At 49.6% G+C, this 21,930-nt stretch overlaps 3 protein-coding genes across 13 annotated transcripts in view; 2 read left to right on the forward strand and 1 right to left on the reverse strand.

The window, feature by feature from the left end:
• The window catches only part of ATP5J2 (ATP synthase, H+ transporting, mitochondrial Fo complex, subunit F2), a 57,742-nt gene extending 52,810 nt beyond the window's left edge, over positions 1 to 4,932 (forward strand). For 3 of the 6 annotated variants that reach the window (XM_038539368.1, XM_038539372.1, XM_038539371.1), the window contains exons 9-10: positions 1,332 to 1,506; positions 4,507 to 4,932. In XM_038539368.1, the coding sequence (XP_038395296.1) occupies positions 1,332 to 1,506; positions 4,507 to 4,532 (201 nt within the window). In that variant the 3' untranslated portion in view covers positions 4,533 to 4,932. Of the gene's footprint in view, positions 1 to 1,331; positions 2,430 to 4,506 lie in introns of those variants that run through there. The other 3 variants (XM_038539374.1, XM_038539369.1, XM_038539370.1) reach the window with 2 other exon arrangements.
• BUD31 (BUD31 homolog) lies at positions 1,994 to 10,764 on the reverse strand. Of its 6 annotated transcripts, none has more exons than XM_038539436.1 (7): positions 10,424 to 10,763; positions 9,288 to 9,418; positions 9,085 to 9,166; positions 8,751 to 8,871; positions 4,249 to 4,371; positions 3,858 to 4,024; positions 1,994 to 2,187 (listed from the first exon to the last, which is right to left on the reverse strand). In XM_038539436.1, the coding sequence occupies exons 4-7, from the start codon at positions 8,842 to 8,844 to the stop codon at positions 2,137 to 2,139; spliced, it is 435 nt and encodes a 144-aa protein (XP_038395364.1). In that variant the 5' UTR covers positions 8,845 to 8,871; positions 9,085 to 9,166; positions 9,288 to 9,418; positions 10,424 to 10,763; the 3' UTR covers positions 1,994 to 2,136. The 6 variants fall into 6 exon arrangements, with proteins under 6 accessions (XP_038395364.1, XP_038395366.1, XP_038395365.1 ...); XM_038539438.1 differs by having other exon boundaries at positions 9,283 to 9,418; XM_038539437.1 differs by lacking the exon at positions 9,085 to 9,166 and having other exon boundaries at positions 9,283 to 9,418.
• PDAP1 (PDGFA associated protein 1) lies at positions 10,756 to 21,694 on the forward strand. The gene is made up of 6 exons (XM_038539434.1): positions 10,756 to 10,901; positions 14,032 to 14,123; positions 15,449 to 15,559; positions 17,554 to 17,675; positions 19,771 to 19,922; positions 20,975 to 21,694. The coding sequence occupies exons 1-6, from the start codon at positions 10,889 to 10,891 to the stop codon at positions 21,031 to 21,033; spliced, it is 549 nt and encodes a 182-aa protein (XP_038395362.1). The 5' UTR covers positions 10,756 to 10,888; the 3' UTR covers positions 21,034 to 21,694.
• Positions 21,695 to 21,930: the final 236 nt, after the last annotated feature.

The following is a 21,930-nucleotide window of genomic DNA, read 5'->3' on the forward strand; positions in this document are numbered from 1 at the left end:
GTTCATTGCCTGGTGTCTGTTGTCAAGTGAATGGGGATGGCAGCAGGGCTGATAGAATCTTTTATTTTTTTTATTTTTTAAAGATTTATTTATTCATTGAGAGAGAGAGGGGGGCAGAGACACAGGCAGAGGGAGAAGCAGGCTCCATGCAGGCAGCCTGATGTGGGACTCAGTGCCGGGTCTCCAGGATCTGGCCCTCAGCCAAAGGCGGCGCTAAACTGCTGAGCCACCTGGGCTGCCCAGAATCTACTTTTAATAGCCACTTCTTTCCTTATTGTTCTAAGGATAGGCTGTGGGGTTCATTTTTAGGGTCCATTGAGACCCTGTGCCTCCAGAGCAGCTGCATCATGGAGGAACACCACCCCGGTGTGGAGGGAGATGGGCAAGGACACACCCAGGCATGGGGTCAGGGACAGCTATGCAGGTGCAACACTCAAGTGCCATTGTGAAGGCTTAGAATTCAGGAGACAGTAGAGCGTATGCCAGGAGAGGGCATAGCTGGGCATCTTTGAGCAGTTGGTTGACTCTTGTCTTAGTGACTTTTCAGAGTTCTTTGTGTTCTGTATATTTATCTTTTGTTCCACGTTACAAGTATCTTCTAGTTAGCAGATTTGTCTACTCCGTGGTGTGGAGTCCTCAGGGGATTTTCTCAGGTTCAATTCAGACACCAGACCACCATAGGCCTAAAGCTTACTGGATTCAGGTCACATTCATATTCCCTTAGGAAGGTGATTTATTTCTATTTGTGACCATCAACTTTTTGTTTTACGTACTTTCAAGGCTGTATTAGGTACATACAAGTTTAGAATCATTAAATCTTTGAATACAGCTGTTTGTCATTGTGTGGTAATAGTCTTGATCTTGAAAAAAAAATAGTCTTGATCTTGGATCTCTTTGGTGTTTTTCTCTGTATTCCTTTACCAGCTTTTTTTTGGCCTCTGCTGGGCCCACCTTGTTTCCTCCTTTTCTTCTCCACTCCTGCAGACCACTGCAGCAGTGCTGAGAGGACACAGGGGAGGTACTCAGGCTGTAGAGACAGTTAGTGGCACCCAGGGATTCTAGCTTGGGCTGAGGTGCCATCCCTGGGTGTAGCACAGGAGCACATATTTGGAGGGATTGTTAGATGGGAATCTGGTCTGCCCCACAGCAGCTGTGTTTCTTGACAGTAAGCTACTCAGGTATCAAACAGTTCTTCTGCCCTCTCCCCTTAACCACCTAGAAGCACAAACAGCTTTCCTGAGGCTTGAGTCAGCTGCCATGGTTTGGGATTAGCTGTGGGTAGCATGCAGTGACTAATGGCTCCTCTGAAGTCCATGCTTTTCCATTTATAGTACAAAGAGAAAAACACCTACTTGGAGAAGATTGATGGCTTCCGAGCTTACTATAAGCAGTGGCTGAAATCGATGCCAGCAGAGGAAACCCCCCACCCGTGGCAGAAGTTCCGGATCAGGCCCATGGGAGACCAAGAGTCCACCACGGAGGCGGATATGGACAGAAGCCTTGGAGGCAGGTGACAGGAAGTGCTGGGGGCCTCCAGCAGAGAAGGAGCAGAGTGTGTGGTTTATAGAGCTCTACAGGAGCCCTAGGAGCCTCTCTGCATTAGGCCTATGTGTGTACTCCTGTGGCCTCAAGCCAGAGGAAGGGTGCGGCCTAGAGTAAGTGCTGCAGCATTTTTCAGGCAGTTACAAGGAGAAACACTGGGCCCAAGGTGCCTGACAAGTTCATGGCAGGTCCAAGAGCAGCTTGGTCCACCTTGGCACCCCATCTCTGGTCACATCCTTGTCTTTGGGTGTCGTCCCCCATCATGGACAAGGAAAGTGAACTTGTTCAGTCACACAGCACCAATAGGGTGCTTGAGGTCCATGGGTGACTGATCTCTAGGGCCTGGCGCTTACCCCCTGGGTTCCACAGATTGCTACCTCTGAAAGAATAAATGCAGAACCCAGAAAGTTTAAAGTTTTATTTCTACAAATCACTGATAAACACCAAAGCCTTTACATACGGAGACCATGCTCCAACTCAGGCCAGGAGCACTGCTCTGCAGGAAAAGCTGCTCCTAGGAAAGAGGGTGGCACCACGGGCAGAAACCCAAGAAGTCCAAAGTTCAGGGTGAAGAGGGGTCAGGGCCTAAGGACCTCAGCCAGAGCAGCCCCGGCAGCCGCAGTGCGTGCACTCGATGATCCGGCCCTGCAACAGAGGATAGCTGAGACACTGCACTCCTGCCACATGCCTCCCCTGCCCCACGGAACCCTCCCACCAAGGATGGCAAAGGGACATTCGCTGTCTTCAGGACTCTCCTCAGAAAGCCTTCTGCGACAGATGCAAACAGTTGCTATTGACACTGAAGCTACAACTCTATGCATTTAATTTATGCACATTCAATGCACACACTTGCCCCATATAAAGGAATAAAACGTGAATGATTGTTATTCTGTGAAATGAGCATGACATACCCTGCAGTGAGCTGGAAGTGGGTCTGCTACTGCTCAGGGGGCTCAGTGTCAGAGGCTCAGGCCCTCTAGGCTGGGAACTAACTTTTTTTTTTTTTTTTTTAATTTTTATTTATTTATTTATGATAGTCACAGAGAGAGAGAGAAAGAGAGAGAGGCAGAGACACAGGCAGAGGGAGAAGCAGGCTCCATGCACCGGGAGCCCGACGTGGGACTCGATCCTGGGACTCCAGGATCGCGCCCTGGGCCAAAGGCAGGCGCCAAACCGCTGCGCCACCCAGGGATCCCTGGGAACTTTCTTATTGGGGCAGAAGATATGCACTGGAATTTAGATGGCAGAAGAGTCTTTCCCCCTGGGTCAGCTGTGCCCGGATGTTTGGCTGAGGGCCTGCCCAACAGCCAGAGGCCCCAGAGCTATGGTTTGTGTTTCTTTTCTTTTTTTTAATTTGAGGAGCAAGGCCCTTACCTAAGCAAACAAGATCAGATGGTGAAACCTAACTAAATTGAAAGCAAGCTCTATTCTGGCCACAAGGCTGGGGCAGCACCCCTAACCAAATGCCACCATAGAATCCTGGCAGGGAGCTTAGGCACTCTACCGCTTCTTCCTGCTCCCACCAGAAAACTAGCACCCAGATTCTTCCTCAGGAAGAATGTGATATCCTTGGGCCCTCATTCGATGTTCATTGCTCCCTGGCCTTAGAGATGATTCAGGGAGACAGAGCTGCCTGCTGAGCTAAAGTCCCCGGCCCAGAGCTCTATAGACTATATAACTGGTCTGCAGCAGGAAGGGACCTGTGGTGAGGCACTAGTGTGAAAGGTAGCCACCTGGGAGGTGGGCAGGCTGGCCTGACTGCCCAGCTGGCCCACCATGGTCAGCCAAGGGGCCGTACTCAGAGGCCACTAAGGTGAACATTCTGGTAACTGCCTCCTTCTGCAGTTCTACTTCAGAGAGGCTTATATGCTGTAGGCTCAGTTACACATACAGCACCATGCCTGAGCTGCCAAGCTGCAGGTCTAGTTTTAGAACAAAGTTCTACAGAAGCAATACAATGTAATTAATCTGAGGGAAAGAGATCTGGAGAAAAGTATCTGGGGTGAGCACAGGAGGGTAAGAATGGAAATGCCTCCCCTGACCCAGCCCTCCTCACCCCCACTTCCTATGTGAGGAAGGAATTCAGTAACTTGCCCAAGGGTGCAGTTGAGACTGGCCCTAGACCTAACAAACGATTGCTGCCAAACTGCCTAACACGGATTCTTCAGGAGAGGGACATGGCCTCCCTAGGGCATGACCAGCAGGACACCCAGCATAATTGTGTTGAATCTCTGCCATCAACTAGGGCAGACTTCTGAACTGAAAAAGTAATCTCTAAATTCAATCATTGGACATTAGAGGGGTAGAAACGTTACCACTTCCAGCTTGCTTTTGGGGACCCGGCAAATGCAGTTCGTCCCAAAATTGGTGTCCCGTGTCTGAATGCAGCGCAGGCAGCATAAATTCTCATACCCCTGCTTTTTCCATTTTGCAATCAGGTTTTTATCAGCATAGCCTTCTTTAATACAGTATTCATATAGTTCTGTCAAAAAGGGGAAAGAGCATCAGACCATGGTATAACAAAGCTTCCCCAGCCCTGGCCCATCACTGCTCTTCATTAAAAAGAATATTTAGCCAGCCCTGACCCCTCCCCGCTTTTTTTAGTGATAAGAAAACCAACATTTACTGAGGTTGCAAGAACAAGAACCATGAAGTAAATCTGAAAGCTACTCAGGTTGGTGAGGCTGAGCGAATTTAGCTAATTACCTCTGCTTATGGCTTTCCGCTTATAAAAGAGGTCAAAAATATAGCGGGTTTTCTGGTGGTGGATCCTGAAGATAGGCCACAGAGATTCCACTTTCCTCTTTCCCTCATGAGGTTCTGTTTCAGCTGAGGAGAAAAAGGTGTGTGTTTGTCTTCTTGTGGCAGGTAGTATTCACAGGATACAGTTTTTTTTTGTTTTTTTTTTTTTGTTTCTTTTTAATAACTAAGGATAAAGAATAAATCCGACCTCACACCTTCTAGGTTGGCTATCATCAAAAAGGCAGTAACAAGTACTGAAGATGTGGGAAAACTGGATCATATGCTGCTGCTGATGGAAATGTAACACGGTGCAGCCTCCCTGGAGAACAGTCTGGCCTCTTCCTCAGGAAGTTCAAGTTACTATATGCCCTAGTAATTCTACTGCTTGGAATATATCCCAGAGAACTGAAAACACACATGCAAACAAAAACTCCTATATGAATGTGCAAGTAGCAGTATTCACAACAGCCAAAATTTGAGGCAATCCCGGTATCCATCAGCTGTTGAATGGATAAACGAAGCCCACCCATACATGGAGTATTGTTCAGCCATAAAAAGAAATGAAGGGATCCCTGGGTGGCTCAGCAATTTGGCGCCTGCCTATGGCCCAGGGCGCAATCCTGGAGTCCTGGGATCGAGTCCCACGTTGGGCTCCCAGCATGGAGCCTGCTTCTCCCTCCTCCTGTGACTCTGCCTCTCTCTCTCTCATAAATAAATGAATAAATCTTAAAAAAAAAAAAAAAAAAATGAAGTACTGGCTCCTCCTACAACACGGAGGAACTTTGAAAACATGATGCCAAATGAAAGAAACTAGTCCCCAAAGCCCACCTACTAGATGATGGTCTGCAGAGACAGAAAGACCAGTGGTTGCCTTGGACTGAGAGAGCTGGGGAGATGGCGGCGTGGGGGGGGCGTTGGGGGGGGGGGAAGAATACTAAAGGGTGCAGGCTTTCTTCAGGAGGTAATGGTTGTCCAACTCTGAATATCCTGAACACCCTCCTTAACACTGTATAAGGGCAAATTTTATAGAATAAGACTTCTAGCTCAATAGAGCTGTTATTTTAAAAAAAGATAAAAAATAAGCCACATGATTTAAACATGATTATTTGAAGTGGCAATTCTCTTTCTGTTAGCAGTTATAAGTTGATCTTTGTCTACCATCTCCACTCAGTTTTTAGAGCAGAGGAGAAAGGTGAGGAGTGGTCAAGAAAGCTACCTCCATTTCTCCACCTTTGGGGCCATTCTATTACTTAGGAAATAGAATTCACAAATGGGATTCTGTGATCCTCAGGGCAGGCACTGAGGACCGAGCCAGTGCACAGTGCATGCTTGCTATAGCTCAGGCCCTGCTCTGGGCACCGGAGGTCCTGCAGCGGGGCAAGCAGAGCATCACTGGAGCTGCGTTCCAGGGCAGGGAAGTGCATCAGCACCTGGAGGTAAGTGGGGAAGGCCACAGAGAAGAAGAAAATACAGAAGTGGGGACTGACCTTTTATACAGGTGATCAAAGAAGGCACAAGGGGACATCTGATCAGAGTCTTTAAGAAACCAAGGGGGGAGGGGGGAGGCTTGTTGAGTGAAACAGGTGAAGGGTGTTACAGGTATAAGCTTCCTGTTAGAAGTCCTATGGATGGTGACTACAGTTCACAATGTAGTATTGTGTATGTGTGAGTTCCTAAGAGAGATCTTAAAAGTTCTCACAGGAAAAAAAAATTGAGGTAACAGGCGTTAAGTTATTGTTAATCTCATAAAATATATACGTCAAGTCACAGGTTTGATGTTAAGCATATCTGAAAGGGGAGGGGGGGGCAAACATGCTTATAAGGCAGAGTGAACAGCAATGCAAAGGCCCATGCAAAGGCCCGGAGACAGGACTACTTGGGGATCAAGGAACAGCAGCTAGGGGTAGGAGGTAAGGGAGAGGTAGAAGGTAGAGCTAAAGAGGGAACTGCGAGAGAGTATTTGACCTGGAAAGCCACAGAATGACTGGTTTTGCTCTGAAGAGGAGGTGAACCACTGGAGGGTCCTGAGCAGACAGTGATCTGACCCTCCCCCCTGACTGCCCTGTGGAGAAGACTGTAGAGAGAAGCAGAAAGCTACTGCAGTTCCAAGTGAGAAGTCAGGGTAGCTTGGGCCAGGTGGTAGGATTTAAAAGCAATCAAAATTTAGACTGATGGATTTTCTAACATTTCTCTATGGGTAATTTAAAATACACACAAAACAGCAGAGTGGACTGCCACATTCCTATCACACAGTTTCATCAATTACTAACATTCAGCTATTGTTATTTTATTTGATTCTCCCCATTTTTGAGGGTGGAGAATTAGAATATTTTAAAATTATCTCACATCAAGTATCGCATTCATAATATGTATTATCTCTAACATATCAAAGATTTTTAAAAAGGTCTATAATGCCAGTATCACACACAGCGAAACCAACCATTACTCCTTACTAGCACCCATACTCTGTCCCTATTCAGTTTTCATGGAGTGCCTCAAAACACTTATTGACAGGTGTGTCTGAATTAAGGCCCAAACAACATCAGATGTATTTTGTTGATTTGTCTCACACATCTGTAACAAACCTTCCCTCTTCATTCTGCCACTCTTCTTAGGAATCTGGATGTCGGGATCCCTGGGTGGCGCAGCGGTTTAGCGCCTGCCTTTGGCCCAGGGCGCGATCCTGGAGACCTGGGATCGAATCCCACATCGGGCTCCTGGTGCATGGAGCCTGCTTCTCCCTCTGCCTATGTCTCTGCCTCTCTCTCTCTCTGTGTGTGACTATCATAAATAAATAAAAATTAAAAAAAAAAAAAGGAATCTGGATGTCTTAGGTGGTTGGATAGGAAGAAAGGAAGAGAGGAGTCAAGCACGGCTCCATGGTTTGTGGCCTCAGAAGGGAAACAACTCTGGGGTGGGTGAGTGATTCGGTTCTGGAAATGGTAAGTTTGAGACGTCCAAATGGGGCCATTCAACAGGCAGCTGGTATAGTCTCCTATTTAGGCTAGAGAAGACATCAGATCACCTGGGTTGAGTATTGAAAGGCAGTGGCTGCATAAGCTGCTGAGGGAAGGGCATGGTTCTCCTTAGGCTGGAGCTGGAAGCAGAGCCTCCCTCCTTGTGCTTTTGTTGTTTCTTGATCTTTTAAACATAGGCAGCATTCTCATTCTATCTATCTATCTATCTATCTATCTATCTATCTATCTATCTATCTATCTATTTATTTATTATGATATATATATATAGAGAGAGAGAGAGAGAGGCAGAGACATAGGCAGAGGGAGAAGCAGGCTCCATGCACCAGGAGCCCAACGTGGGATTCAATCCCAGGTCTCCGGGATCACACCCTGGGCCAAAGGCAGGCGCCGAACCGCTGCGCCACCCAGGGATCCCTGCACTCTCATTTTTAAAATCCCTTTTAGGCCCATTTTCATAAGACCATGTGAACATTCTTGTTGTTTTGTACAGGTTCACACACAAAGTGGAATGCATTTTTCAATGGGTGATGCAGAGTCCTGCCATGTTTGAGGGAAGGAAGAGAAGCTAGAAGTAGGGGCATCATGGTATAGACTACATTTAGGTTTTTGCTGCTTTGCTAATGCCAAGAACTTTAAAAGAAATGTCCCATTAACTTCAAAACCTTGGCAACAATTATTTTTAAGTGTTATTCTTTAAAAAAAATCTAGTTAAATGTTCATTATGCAAGTGTTTATGCTTCATTTTCAACTAATTCAAAGTCCTTACAAAAGTAGTTATTTAGGGGTGCCTGGGTGGTGGCTCAGTCAATTGAGCATCCAACTCTTGATTTCTGTTCAGGTCATTATCTCAGGATCCTGAGATCAAGCCCAAGCACCTCTTCCATCCCTGCTCTTTTAAAACAATGAAAAGAAAATAATCCAGTAAGTTCGTCATGTAAGGCCAACAGATGCTTGTGGCTTCAGATAGGAGTTCTAAAAACATGCTACACTGATTCATCAAGTTCAGGATCATACAGCATTTTGAAGGAACTGAAGATAGTACATTTTGGAAAACTAGTAGACTATGCAAAAACAAAATGATAAAAACAGTGTCAGAGACCTGCAAGGAAAATCTGGACTACGTTGTTTCTGAAAATGTGAAAATGAAAAAGGACAGGATTTTCCAAGTAAACGTAAGATCCTAAATATGTACCTAACCCAAAACAGTCAATGATTATAGGTAGACTATTTGATCTTTATTCTCTAAGGCTTTTATATTAAGTTGGCTCCAAAACGTTTTTGAAGACCTTTTCATTAGTGCCATCCTACTTCCCAGAACTCCTAATATTCCTGAGTTAGTAAGCAAACAAAACAGGTCAGTGCCCAGAAGCCACAGTGGTGCTGACTGGCTCTTCCCATATGATACTTGCATTTATGCCTGGTCCCTGGAGACATCTGAGCCTGTGACCCTTAGATGCAGCTCACCCAGTTAGGAACTACCCCACTCACCTTCTCTCATCTTTTGATCTAATTCATCCAGTGTTGGCTCGATCAACTCCCAACCATCTGGGGGAGCTTTCCGGCTTCTTTTGACTTTAGGCATTTTTCTCACAAGATAATTTGCAAAGATCTGGGAGGGAAAATTAAATGGATTGGTTTCTGAACCTAAGATCCCCAAAAGCCTTCACTAGCCACTATTTTGGTGCACATTCACTTCCCTAAATCTGTTTCCTCATCTGTAAAATCTGCATAGAGGGCCATCGTGAAGATCTCATTAAAATTACATGGAATATGCTTGTATTAAATATGTTTAGTAAATTTTTGTTGTTATCATTAACATCACCTATGAGCCTGGCCTTGGACTGGATGTTGGGAACATAGAACAAACCATAAGACATAACTTCTGTCGTTGGGAAAGTGAAATTCTAGCAAGAAAACAAAATGAAAAGGTAATTACAATACAGTGTGAGAAGGTCTATGGTTGGGAGAGCAGAGAGAATGAGGGCTTAAAAGGGAAAAAGATGGTGTAAAGCCAAAGTACCTTACCGTCTGCTTCCCAAGAATGTAACAGAAAGACCTCTGGTCTCTTCAGTTACAGGCTTAGGTTCTTGTCCAGCTCTACCAATTACTCTGTGACTTTGGGGAGGTCACATTCCCTTTCTGGTCCTCAGTCTTGTCTATAAAATGAGGGCAGTGAATTAGCTGGATTGCCAAAAAGTCTTTTAAACCCAAGAAAAATGTTATATAAAGGCAAGTCATATAAAGCCCATCCAGTACAAATCTAAATGAAACGTATTTCAAACCACATTGCATTTCCTAATTGGCACAGAGGATTCAGGTTAATTACCTACCTCCTACTTTGAAGCATAGCAGATTCCTCTCTCCCAAACTCAATCAGTCCGTCCCTTCCGTGGAGGGCCTGACTCCGAGTTTACAAAGCGCCCCCCTCCCCCAGTCCTTTCATCAATTCTCCATTAACAACCTTACAGTTAAGGAATAAAATTTCTAGGGGTAGAGTCAGGGTCACACAGCTGAGGACTACCTGAGTATGGTTCTGACTAGGGGGCTCCTGACTTCCAAACCAGTGGTCTTTGCACGTGTCTCTCCAGCGCTGAAGCTAGAGATGGACAGAATCTGGACCCTGCCCAAATGCGCGCACGGTTTGAGAAGACAAAGATACGGGATGACCAACATGCTATGATCCAGCGAAATTCGAGAGCCTGGTCCATCTGGGGGCCAGAGAACAGCCCAGGGGAAGTAATAGGCAGGAAGCAACTGGATCAAGAGGTGGCAGGCGGAATAAGAGGTGGCAGCGCTCAGAAGAAACGAGTGGAAAGGCGTTCAGAGCTAGGGAAGGAAAACGTTACGGTCGGAATAACAGGAAAGGCTCCCTAGAGACGACGGCATCTAGGCTAGGTTTACAAAAGAACAAAGAGCATTTACACAGAAAACGTTCTCTGCAAAGAAAGCAGCGGGAGGAGGGGGAGCCTAGAAGCAGAAGAACCTTCAAATCTCCCATACCCTGGGCAAAACGAACGAGGCACCACCTCCTCTGACCTCCCGCTCCAGGGGCCCGAAACTGCCCCTGGCCAGCCGCTCAGATCGCTTCTGGCCCGGTGCAGACCTCCGATCCCTGGCCCTAGCTGTTACCAAGGTACTGGAGGACACAGAAAAACGCTCACCTGAACCACCGTCACCGTCAGCCGCCACTTCGCTACCGACGGCTTCCGCTTCCCAGGCGATCTCTCCAGGCTGAGGTCCTCGCGGAGCCGCTCCCCACCTCGCGCCGAGATTGCGTCATCCTAGGTATCCGCAGTTCTGCCTGTAGAGAATTTTACAGCCGCTATTGCGTTTTGCCCTCACATCCCGCGGGGAGACCGGCAGGCTCACACGTCTCCCCAGGGCGGGGGGACTGGAGGCACTGTTGCCTGGGCAGCGCCCGGGCGAGCCTGGACTCAGGCGACCCGCGGGACAGTCTCCGTGAGCCGGCTTCCCTGAGGTCCCCGGTACTCGGGGGCACGGCGGCGACGGCGGCGGCGCGCTGAAGAAAACTGGGCCGGGCGGAAGAAGTCGAGCCCGAGGCATTTCCGGTTCCGGTGTCAGTTCGAGGCGCCGCCGCCGCCGCCGCCGCAGCCGCCGGAGCCGCGATGCCTAAAGGAGGTGAGGGGCGAGTGCGCGTGGCTTGTGGGCCTCGAGGGGCCGCCCGAGTCCGGCTCCTCTTGTTCATTCAGCCCGCGGGTGTCTCGGACAGCGGCGCAGAGGGAGGACGTCCGCGCCGGCTGAGGGCCAGGTGTGGGCCTCGACGCCCAATTGTCCGGATGGAAAAACTGAGGACCGGAGTGGCCACGAGCTACTCCTCCGGGGGTCTTAGGAGAAGACTCGGGGGCCTCCGGCTCCTCGCCGGCACGGAAGGCCGGATCTAGGGCGCGCTTCTGCTGGCCTGGGGGACCTGGAGTTCCCTCCCCTTGTAGGCTTGCCGGGGACTGAGTCACCGCGTCCCGCGCCTGTGCCGGGGCTCGTCTGCCTTTCGCGTAAAACGTGGGCCCTCCCGAGCTCTGGGCGAGCCGGGCCTGCCTCGTGAGAGAACTTGGTGTTCTGGCGCCTGGCGGACCTAGCTTTGACTGCCCCTGTTCGGCAGCGGCTGCGTGTGTGCCTCTGAGCCAGGCGCTTCATCTCCCTGTGTTTCGGTTTTCTCATTTGCAAACCGGGTTTGTGATTGTAGCTACCTCATAGTACGGATGGGAGACTTAAACTAGGTGATCCACGTGGAGTGCGCGGCACAGCGCCGGGCCATCGTTAAGTGTCCGCTAAGCACTATTTGTAGGGTTTGGTCAGTTTCTTGTCCAAGAAGACCGAGGATCCACGGTAGACAGTCCTTCATTCTCTTTCCCCTAAGAGTCAGAAGTTCTTGACTTGAAGTCTAGCTGTGTCACTGTCTAACCCTGTGGCCTTGAACAGATTATTTAATTCCACTCTGTTTTTCTCATCTGGAGCGCTTGGCTAATAACCCTTAGCTTGGAGAGCTGGAGAAAGAGGTCATTAAAAAAAAAAAAAAAATAGAGCACTCAGAGTGCCTGGCTAACTCCTGGCACAGAACATATGTTCGGTTAATAGCGGTAGCTCATGTGTCATGTTGGTTAAGCTGCTTCAGCCACAGGAAATCTTGGGAGTTTTTTTCAAACCTAAATGACTTCCTGATTTTACTTGCAGAGATATTGGGGTTTACAGAGTCGAATCCATTTAAACCTACCTCCCTACTGATTTCATCTGTGGAATCAGTCTCTTCCATTTTTCTCGATCTTGGTCCTGCAAAAGGAGGGTGCTAAATGAACCCTCTGGTTCCAGAATTCTGGCTTTTAAAGTCCTACTTCACAGATAGTTTGAGCCAAGGTTAGAGGTTACAGTTAGAAAATGCTGAATATCTTGGTTAAATGACTTGGCCTTTGGCTTGTGAAAAGCTTTTATGGGCAGATGAGATTTGCATTTCTTGCTTGTGTTGATTTACTTCAAAAACTAAAGAAAAGATATATATTTTTTTAACTACAAAATTCCCCTAGAGAAAAGGATGCACTCTTGTTTCCAGTAAGTTACTGTGAATCACTTTTAAAGGCAGAAGGAGCTTCTGACAGAAGTTATGGTAGGCTAAACTAAGGTCAGTATCCCCTAGGCAGGTGTGCGGGATGAGAGCCTATAGTAGCCAGTATTGAGTTGTTACTACTTCTTGGAAAACTAAGAGGGCAAGAAAGGGTGTTAGGTTTTTTCTTTTTTTTAATGGCAAGCTTGGTATCACACAATAGGACTTTCATGAGCATAAACAGAGACACCCATGGGAACCCGGGTAGTTATTAAAAATGGGTGGTGTGGTCTTTAGCAGCCAATTATGGCTCTGCAGCTGCTGTCTAGGAACTAAGGAGGAGGTTGGTATCTCTGCTGCTGTCTCTGGAGTCCAGAGAAGCTCTGGCTGTCTAATTACAGATTCTCTGTGCTCAGTGAAACACTCACTGGAAATCAACTGGGCCGAAGCTTCCAGTAGAAGTGGGAATGGATTGAGGCCACAACCACCCAGCATCCTCCAGGACCAGCAGACACAGGTGCCACCCTGCTGTAAAACTGGCTGATGGCTTTAAGTCAGCCTCTTGTCTTGGCTCAAGAGGCTTGGACTGTAAAACTGATACTCTTAGATGAGCTTTAATCACTAGTCACATTTTTAACTCTTAGAAGGTAGTTGGTTTTATTTTCAACTTTAAATTTGTCAGCTATGTTTCTCACTTCAAGCTCAAGAAAGTTCTCAGTAGGTTATTAGGGTCTTTTTTCTAGCATGCCACTTAGGTGAATGTGAAATATTTTATTGTATTCTCTGACATTTACAGTGAATCACTGATGAGGCTAGTGCCTTTGTTGTTTTCTTTTTGTCAAAATACTCTATCCGAAAAGTAACAAACATGGCACAAACCTAGCGTATGTTTCTGTAGTGCTTATCCAGTGCCAGGCACTGTTCCAACAGACGTATGTATGTTAAGTTCATTCCCGTGACAACTGTAGGAGGTAAGGATACAGATGGAGAAACTGAGACTCAAAGGTTATGTACCTGCCCAAAGCTAGTAAGTGGTGCAGCTGAGATTTGAATCTTCAGTGACTTGTCTGTAAAACGAGACCAGCTGTGACTCCCTATAGGTTTATTCTGAGGATCAAATAAGTGCATGGCTGTGACCGAACATTTGCCAAGTAAAAACCACTGTAGTGACAGCAGGGGCATAAGTGTTATATGTTTTTTACTGCATTTTTGTCCACTGTGTTTGGAATCCTTTTTTTTTTTTTTTTTTAAGATTTTTTATTTATTCATGAGGGAGACAGAGGCAGAGGGAGAAGTAGGCTCCCCTCAGGGAGCCTGATGCGGGACTGGATCTCAGACCCCAGGATCAGGCCCTGAGCCGATGGCAGACGCTCAGCCACTGAGCCAGCCAGGCATCCCACTGTGTTTGGATTCTAAGGAACCATGGGATTTGGCCAGTTCTGATATGCAGTGTGCCCTCCTCCATATCCTTCCCTCAGAGCTGTGTTTGTAGGAACCTACATCCAGCATACAGTTTGGAGCTGCCTCAGGTTGTCACACGTTGCCTCTTTTGTCCCTTTGAACATATGAAAGTAGGAAAGTATAGGTTTGGGTGGTGCTTGGTGAGGGGGAGGGGAGGTCTCTGCTTCTGTGCATCAGGACACAGCCCCCTGGGGCTCAGGGCCATCAAGGAAGCCTATTCCCTTCCACCTTCCTAAATTGCTAATCCTTGTGCAGGGAGAAAGGGAGGCCACAAAGGCCGGGCAAGGCAGTACACAAGCCCTGAGGAGATCGACGCACAGCTCCAGGCTGAGAAGCAGAAGGCCAGGGTGAGTACATGCCTGTCGAGGCCACTCCAGTGGCCCAGGGTGATTCCCTGCCTCTTTGGCATTCAGAGAGGCCAGGCAAGGACCACCTATTCCTAAGAAGCAGCCAGCACCTGAGGTTTGGGATTGGGGATGGGGCATGGGCGGCAGGCAAGTATCCCAGAACAACCAATGACTGAAAAGAAGAGCCATCTTCTGATTGAATCGATTAGAACTTTGTTCTTTTAGCAGTGATTGCCTTAGTGGGTCTCTGTTCTTGGTCCTGTGTGCCTGCTTTCTGGAAGCTGTCCTTCTGCCAGGCTCAGCCCATCCATAGCTCAGGTTCCCAGCAGGCCCCATTTGTTTGTAGCCATGCCAGACTGCTTGCCAGACCCAGCGTGACATGATGCCCTGCCTTCCCACACCCCTAGCAGGCAAAGTACTATTCCTTTCTCCAGACCTTGCTGAACGTCGCCTCCTCTGTGACTCTCACTGATGCTATTCACCCTTCCCCCTCTAGTCTGAGCTTAATACTTTACTCTATTCCTGCAGTGTTTTTTACAGCCTGTTGTCAGGAAATAGAATGTTTCCATCATCACTCACATCCACATCCCTGACCATACCATTAGATCCTTGCATGGATAAGGGCTGAAAAGAGTTCAGTCAGACCTGATGAGTGACACTGCTGTGGAGTGCCTGGGAGTTCCTAGAAGGGGAGGGGCCATAACCGACTGGGAGAGGGCAAGAGGGCTTGATGGAGTTGCTGGCAGCTAAGCAGGACCTTGGAGAATGTGTGGGCAAGTGCAAGGAGGGGGAAGGACCTACTGTTTTTGTTAGGAATATTTTTGGTGGGGAAGCAAGAAGGGTGGAAGGAAGCGACATGTTGGGTGTTGTCTTAGGAAGCCAACACAGCAAGGCCTCTGCATGGGCAGGTTGGAGTGGCTGGCCTACCATTGACTGTGGGAGTGGAGAGCAGGGGAGGACTTGTCCAGAAAAGCGAGTATGATTTGGCAGCTGCATGTGGCAGCTGGGGAAGCAGAAGGGGAGCTGAGCAGGACTGTGGTTTTCAGCCCCACAGCTGAGTTCTTCTGAGTCTGGGAGATGAACTTCTCATCCAGGATGGACTGTGGGAATGGTTTTTAGACTGTGGAGCTGAATAGATAGGCTGCCTCTGACCCAGGTCCCCAACTAGGGGCCGGGGTCCCAGAGTCGGACCCTTGTCATACTTGGCCCCAGCCTTCTGGGGCTTAATTTTTCTGGGTCCACAGACTAGAGGTGGTGGGAGCAGGGGTCACAGTCTAGGGGGTTTGTGCATTTTTGATTTTGCAGGTTGTCCATTTCTGAAACAGGAAGAAGAGGAACAAGGAGAAGAAGGTGGAGATGGGGCTGCAGGTGACCCCAAAAAGGAGAAGAAATCTCTAGACTCAGATGAGAGTGAAGATGAGGAAGATGATTACCAGGTACTGTGTTTGGTGGAGGCCTGAGACTTGGCCTCATTCAGTCAGCAAATGTTTATCAGGTGCCTGTTGATGACCGTTTCCAGTGGTAGATGCAGATAGAGTCCTTGCTCTTAAGGGGGTTACTTTCTTTTTATTTATTTATTTATTTTTTTAAGATTTTACTTATTTGCTTAAGAGAGAGAACATGAGCCAGCAGGAGGGGCAGAGGGAGAGGGAGAAGCAAGCTCCCTGCTGAGCAGGGAGCCTGATGCAGGGCTTGATTCCAGGACTCCAGGATCATGACCTGAGCTGAAGGCAGATGCTTAGCAAACTGAGCCACCCAGGTGCCCCAAGGGGGCAGTTACAGACAAAAAAGAAGTAAACGAACAGCATAATTTCAAGTAGTGGCAGGTATCATGAATAAGATGAACTGTGATTATGGGTACTTGAAATAGTGTGTGGTGAGGAGGTAGCTTTTAAACTGAGATCTGAAAAACAGGGTGGAGTCAGGTGTGTGAAAATTGTCGTGCAGCACAGACCGGGTGGCTGGATTTGCAAGCACAGAGGCCCCGGGGTGGGAACAGGAACAGGAGGCCAATCAGGGATGTACCTTGGTGGATACAGAGTGGCTTGGGATGAAGGAGAAGTTGGCAAGGGTAGCTTCCATGTGGCACTTGAAAGGGTTTGGGTTTCACTGTTGTGGGTAGGAGGCCGATGGTGGAGGCCTTGAAGTTGGAGAGAGAGATGACTAGATTTGCTTTTGTTTACTTATTTATGGTTTTATTTATTTGAGAGGGTGAGAAAGAGCATGAGCCAGAGGAGGGGCAGAGAAGTGGACTCCCCATTGAGCACGAGCCAGATGTCGGGCTCAATCCCAAGTTTGGGATCATGACCTGAGCTGAGGGCAGATGCTTAACTGACTGAGCCCCCCAGGTGCTCCCCAGATTTGCTTTTAAAAGGCGGTTTTGGCTTCTCTGGAAAGAGTTCATGGTAGGGTGTTGAGGATATAAGCAGGGAAATGGCAGCCAGTCTCTAGACAAATTGTGGCTTGTGTTGAGGTGGGTGGTGGCAATGGCAGTGGAAACAAGTGGGCAGATTCACACCACATTTTAGAGTTGGGCTCTTTGTGGGTTGCGGAGGGTTGGGTTTGGGGGTTGAGGGAAGGGGGCATGAGGCTGTGGCATAAAGGATGGTCAGGAAGGGGCAGGGTGAGTGAGGCACATTCACTTTGTGCTCTCAGTGGAATGTGGAGCCTCCTAGTGGAGGCGTTTCTAGGTAGCTGGATTGTATGTTGGTGTCTGGAGCTCTGTCAGATTAGCTGAGGTTTGGAAGCTGTCTCCCTCCGGTCATTTAAAGAGAAAAGTTGGGGTTAACAAGGACTGATGCTTGGACCCAACCTGCTACATTGAGGACTTGTGCTCTTGCTGAACTTGCCCTAAGGGAAATGGGAAGTTCAGGTTTCCCGACCCTGTAGATTGTGATCTCATGGCTCCTTCTCACATCACCCCCCTCCTATCAGTTGGGATGGCTAGGAATGGGAATTGGTCCTGAGGATGTCCTCGGCCTCGCCTGCCCTGCCCTGGGGATCCAGTGGTGCTCGTTGCAGTCAGCTGTGAGATTCCATGGAAAACTTTTCGGGGGCTGAGCTTGAAGTGGAGATATAGTGCTCTGTGTTGAGAGCTCGTGAGTTGGGCTTAGGTTCTCAGCTCATCTACTATCCGCTTCCTGGTTCACCTTAGGCAAATTATTTAGTCCTGTGTCTCTGTTCGTCCCCTGTGGTTGCTGGGACTTGGCCTAGCTTGGGTTCTAGTCCTGTGCACTCGCTGTCCTTGTACCTCCTAGGCTGGTGAAGACTCCTCTTAAGTGCTATTCCTCCTGTGAAGTTCAGGCCAAGAATCATGTTGGGTAGAGCAAGAGTTTGTCCCCATCCAGGCGGGCTGTTGGGAGATGGCATGGCCCTCAGAGGCTCTGCAGGACCAAACTTCTCCAACAGCCAGCTTCTTGTCCTATCTTAGCAAAAGCGCAAAGGCGTGGAGGGACTCATCGACATCGAGAACCCTAACCGGGTGGCACAGACAACCAAAAAGGTCACACAACTGGACCTGGATGGGCCCAAGGAGCTTTCAAGGAGAGAACGGTAATCTCTGCTCCTAGGCCTTGGGACCTGGGCACAAGGGCAGGGGCCTGGCCTGTGGGGTGGGGCGGGGGTTAGGGGCTTGGGGGGAAATGGCTGAGGCGCCCAATTCCCCTGCCTTCACCTCTTGGGCTCTGAGGTTCCTAGTAGCTGAGTGGGGGCTCCAACTAGAGCATTTACTTTATTTCATCTCATTCCCCAAAGGTTCTATAGAAGCTTTGCCAAAAACACAAAACAAAAATAATTTTTTTTTCACCAATGGGAACACAGCAGGGAAAAACAGAACAGCAGATTCAGACCCGAGTGTTGTTTTTGAAGTAATGGCCAGGGATATGGAGGGTTATGCTACAGTCCTTCCTCCAGAGCACCACACTCCAGGGACTCTTCCCTTATCCAGCCTGAGCTAACCATTCCTGGCCTGCATTCTTCTCTGGTGTCACTGCCATGAGAGGGGGGCAGGTGGGAGAAGGCAGCCCAGTGAACACTGCTGGCTGCCCCAGCGCTCTCTCAGTCCCAGCTGGAAATAGAGCTGCAGAGAGCCTCTTCTTGGTTTGTGCGAGGATCCCAGTCCAGTGCTGAAATGCCCTGCACACGGCCATTCCCAGACAAGTAGTGCCCCAACTTTGGATGGCCACCAGCTGACATCAGGGGCCCTCCAAGAGGTTGAAGCCTTCTAGGGAAAGCTGCCCAGTTTTTTTTCTTTCTGAGCTGCTAGTATTTAAGTCCACCTTCCTGTGCTAACCCCATGACGGCTGAGGGGGTCTATGAATACCCCACAAGGAAGACTCATGAGCTCCAGGTACCTCTCCGGTAGCTTCTGTCTCACCAGTAAAAAGGAGATCTTGTTGTCACCCCCACTTATTGAGGTTGCAGAGTGAAAACCATAAAGGTCAGCATCCTGCCCTGGGACTTAGCCTTCACTGAGGGAGCCTTGCAGAGACTTTGGGTAGCCTTGCTCATCAGTCATTCTAGATGCCTCCAGGGCACACCACTCAAAACCACTACCACCACCCCACCCACACCCCACCCCCTACTCCGCCCACCCAGGTTTGGATCTCTTCTGCTCAGCCTAGAGGCTCCTGGCTCTGCGTCTACCTCCCAGGGTAGGATCTGCTGAGCTAAGAGGTATTTTAGTCTCTTCTCTAGCAAGTGTCTTGTCCAGTCTCCTGTCCAGAGTCTCCTGGGTAAGACATCTGCTTATCTAACTTTCTGTGGGTGGCTTTCTCTCCTGTCTGGCCAGGCCCCATGCTTTGTTTCTTATTACCCAATGCTGTGTGCCGTGAAGGCCTCTGGGGGGGCAAGTCCCTCTCCCAGGCCCCTGCTAGACAGGGCTTCCCTGCCCCCTCCAATATATGGCTCTTCCAGGAACCTGGTATAGATGGGACCATCCAACACCACAGTGAAAAAGCGTGCCCACTCCAGAATCTCAGGCTTGGGAGGAATATCCTCAGAGGAAAGAAATGACCCATCACCTCTTTCTCTACCTACTGGGTTGGTGACTGATGCCTATGGGAGTCTAGCTGTTGTTCCCACACCCTCCTCAATGGGTGCTCACCCCCTTGAGAACAGCCTCTTGCACATCTGAACTGCCCTGATTGAGAATGTGCCATGTTCTCTTGACCTGAGATTGGGTGGGTGTGATTCCCATCTGGGCTACTTGATCCACTCCCTTCTCTACCCCCCATAGAATGTGGTTTCCAGTGCTTTCCTCCTCCTGCTCATCTTTGGATATAGTGTTCACTTGGTTTTTGATCCCCCTTTCTCATTGTGGACACCAGACCATAGTCAGCACCCCTTTCCCCACAATGCAGATGTTGTTCACTCTGTGCTGAGCTCACCCCCATCCTGTGTTATCTGGAGAAGCTGGTGCACCAGTTGAACTTCCTCTAGCCCCTTGAGTCTGTACACCAGAGTCTAGGCTGTGCCTCTGCCTGTTTGTTTGGTGAGTGCCCAACACAGAGGGGACACACACAGCCAGGGCACCCTCCTCCACTTGAGCCCCAGGCCCAAGTACTTGGCTTTTCATCTGGCTCCCGCATCCAACTCAGCCGGTTATGGTGGGGAAGATGTTCCCTGTGACACCATTTTATCCAAACAGAGAAGAAATCGAGAAGCAGAAAGCAAAAGAGCGTTACATGAAAATGCATTTAGCTGGGAAGACAGAGCAAGCCAAAGCTGACCTTGCCCGGCTGGCAATCATCCGGAAACAGCGGGAAGAGGCTGCCAGGAAGAAAGAAGAAGAGAGGAAAGGTAAGTCCTGAGCCCTGGTGCAGCTGCCTGAATCTGGTTCTGGGCAAGCCACCAAACCCTGCACTTCAGTGTCCTCATTGTGCCATGGCATGGGCTTGGGTTGTTGGGTAGAGGCCCAGCCTGTGTGTATATGCAAGTGCCTTTCTCATGTCAAGGGGTGGTGGGCGTTTGTGCCCACCATGTCCCAGGGTGCTGGGAGGGTCCAGCAGCAGCCGGGAGTTGGATAAGGGTTTGAATCTAAGCAGAGCACTGTCCACAGCATCTGATGGAAGCCTCAGGGATACAGCTAGGTCTGACCCTCAAGGACCTGCTAAGGTATCTGGTGCCTTGTGCAGTGGGGAGAGCTGCCTCAGGTAACCGCTGTCCATCTGAGGGGCTTGAGAGGGTGGGACAGGGGCAGGCTGGACCTCACAGTGCAGACCTGGGTGAAATCTGGCCCAGCTGTCCCTCCTCCCCGATGCTCTCCCTCCAGTGGGGTCAAAGGTTGGCAGTGGGGGCTGTGGGATTTGGTCTGGTTTATAAGTCGAATGCTTATGACCTTCTGTCTCCTGGTCTCATACACTCTATACATGGGGGGACCACGAGAGCCCTTAGGGATCTGCTGTCCTGCCTCCTCGCTAATTCACAAGGTAGCCAAGGCCCAGAAGGGGAAATCAGCTGCCCCAGGGTTGTCACTGCATTGGAGATAGCCTGCTCTCCCAGCTTCCCACCGGAAGCTCTCGCTTCACAAACCCTAAACCCTTTGAACGTTGCTGCTTATTGGAGGCTGCAGCACCTACAGGGAGAAGGTGTAATTGCAGGGTCCTGCCTGGGGGTGGGGTTAGAGATTTCTCTCTGCCCTGTAGATTGTGCGTTGGTGCCCCTGTCGGGCGCAGTGGCGCCCCCAGGAACCCTCTTCTCCCTGGGTCTGTTCCTCTTCTGCCAGCTGAGCCAGTTGCCCAGAATGTTTTCTGAGGTCTTTGAGCCCTACAGTGCTGTGCTCCGGGGGTGTGTGTGTGGTGGGGGGAAGGGTGGTTTTGTGCTAACACCTGCCCTTCCCTTCCCACCCTCAGCAAAGGATGATGCGACTTTGTCGGGAAAACGAATGCAGTCGCTGTCCCTGAATAAGTAGCACGGCCTGCGGGAGGAGGCACCGGGGATCCGGCCACGCTGCCAGGCCCTCTGCCGAGTCTCACCTGCCCCACCCTGGCGCCGCCACAGCAGCCCCTCACGGCAAGGAACCCCTGCAGCCTGGGGTCTCCTCTTCACCTTGGCACAGAAATCATTTGGGGGGATGGTAGGGAGGGCTGGGGGGAGGGGGCGGCTGCTATCTTTGAGACAGAAAGACGCGGGAGAGCGTTTCATATGTAACCATTCGGGTGTTTTTGCTGTTTTTAGAATTCAGAACTCTCGTTGGGGGTGCCTGGGAGGTGGGGTGAGAGGAGCTTCCATTTGTCCCATAGGTTGCACGGTAGGGGGTGGTTGTGTGTGGGGCAGCTGCTGACAAGTTTGCAACAACCAGCCCTAGTCTGTGTTGCCTGGGTGCTCACTGAGAGGGGCTGTTGTCTGGGAGCCCATGCCCCTGGGTCCCTGAGGGTCATGGCTTGTCTCCAGCCAGTCCGTTCTGCCCTTCCCTGCCCCATCCCCACCCTTCTGGCCAGAGCTCGGGCCCATTCTTAACCCTACCCATTGATCATTTCAAGAAACCTCTGTTTACTGTGCAGCACCCAGGCAAAACATGCTCCACAAGTCCAACTTGTATATTTGGCAGATTAAACTTGACATTATCGTAATCTTTGTTCTGTGATCCGTTTGGGGGCACTTTGTGCCTGGGCCCTTTCCACCCAGGAGGGCACGGGTTTGCTTTCAGGTCCATCTCCACATGGTTCAGGCAGCACCCAGCAGGACATGAGGACTGGTCCCTGGGCATCTGAGCCAGGAGAGACCTCAGGATACAGAGTTAGCCCCTCCCTTCATTTAACCCAAGTATGGTGGATCTGGAGCCCGAGTGGCTTGCGACCCGTCCATG

The sequence above is a fragment of the Canis lupus genome, chromosome 6 (genome assembly GCF_011100685.1).
Source record: "Canis lupus familiaris isolate Mischka breed German Shepherd chromosome 6, alternate assembly UU_Cfam_GSD_1.0, whole genome shotgun sequence".
Classification (NCBI taxonomy): domain Eukaryota; kingdom Metazoa; phylum Chordata; class Mammalia; order Carnivora; family Canidae; genus Canis; species Canis lupus.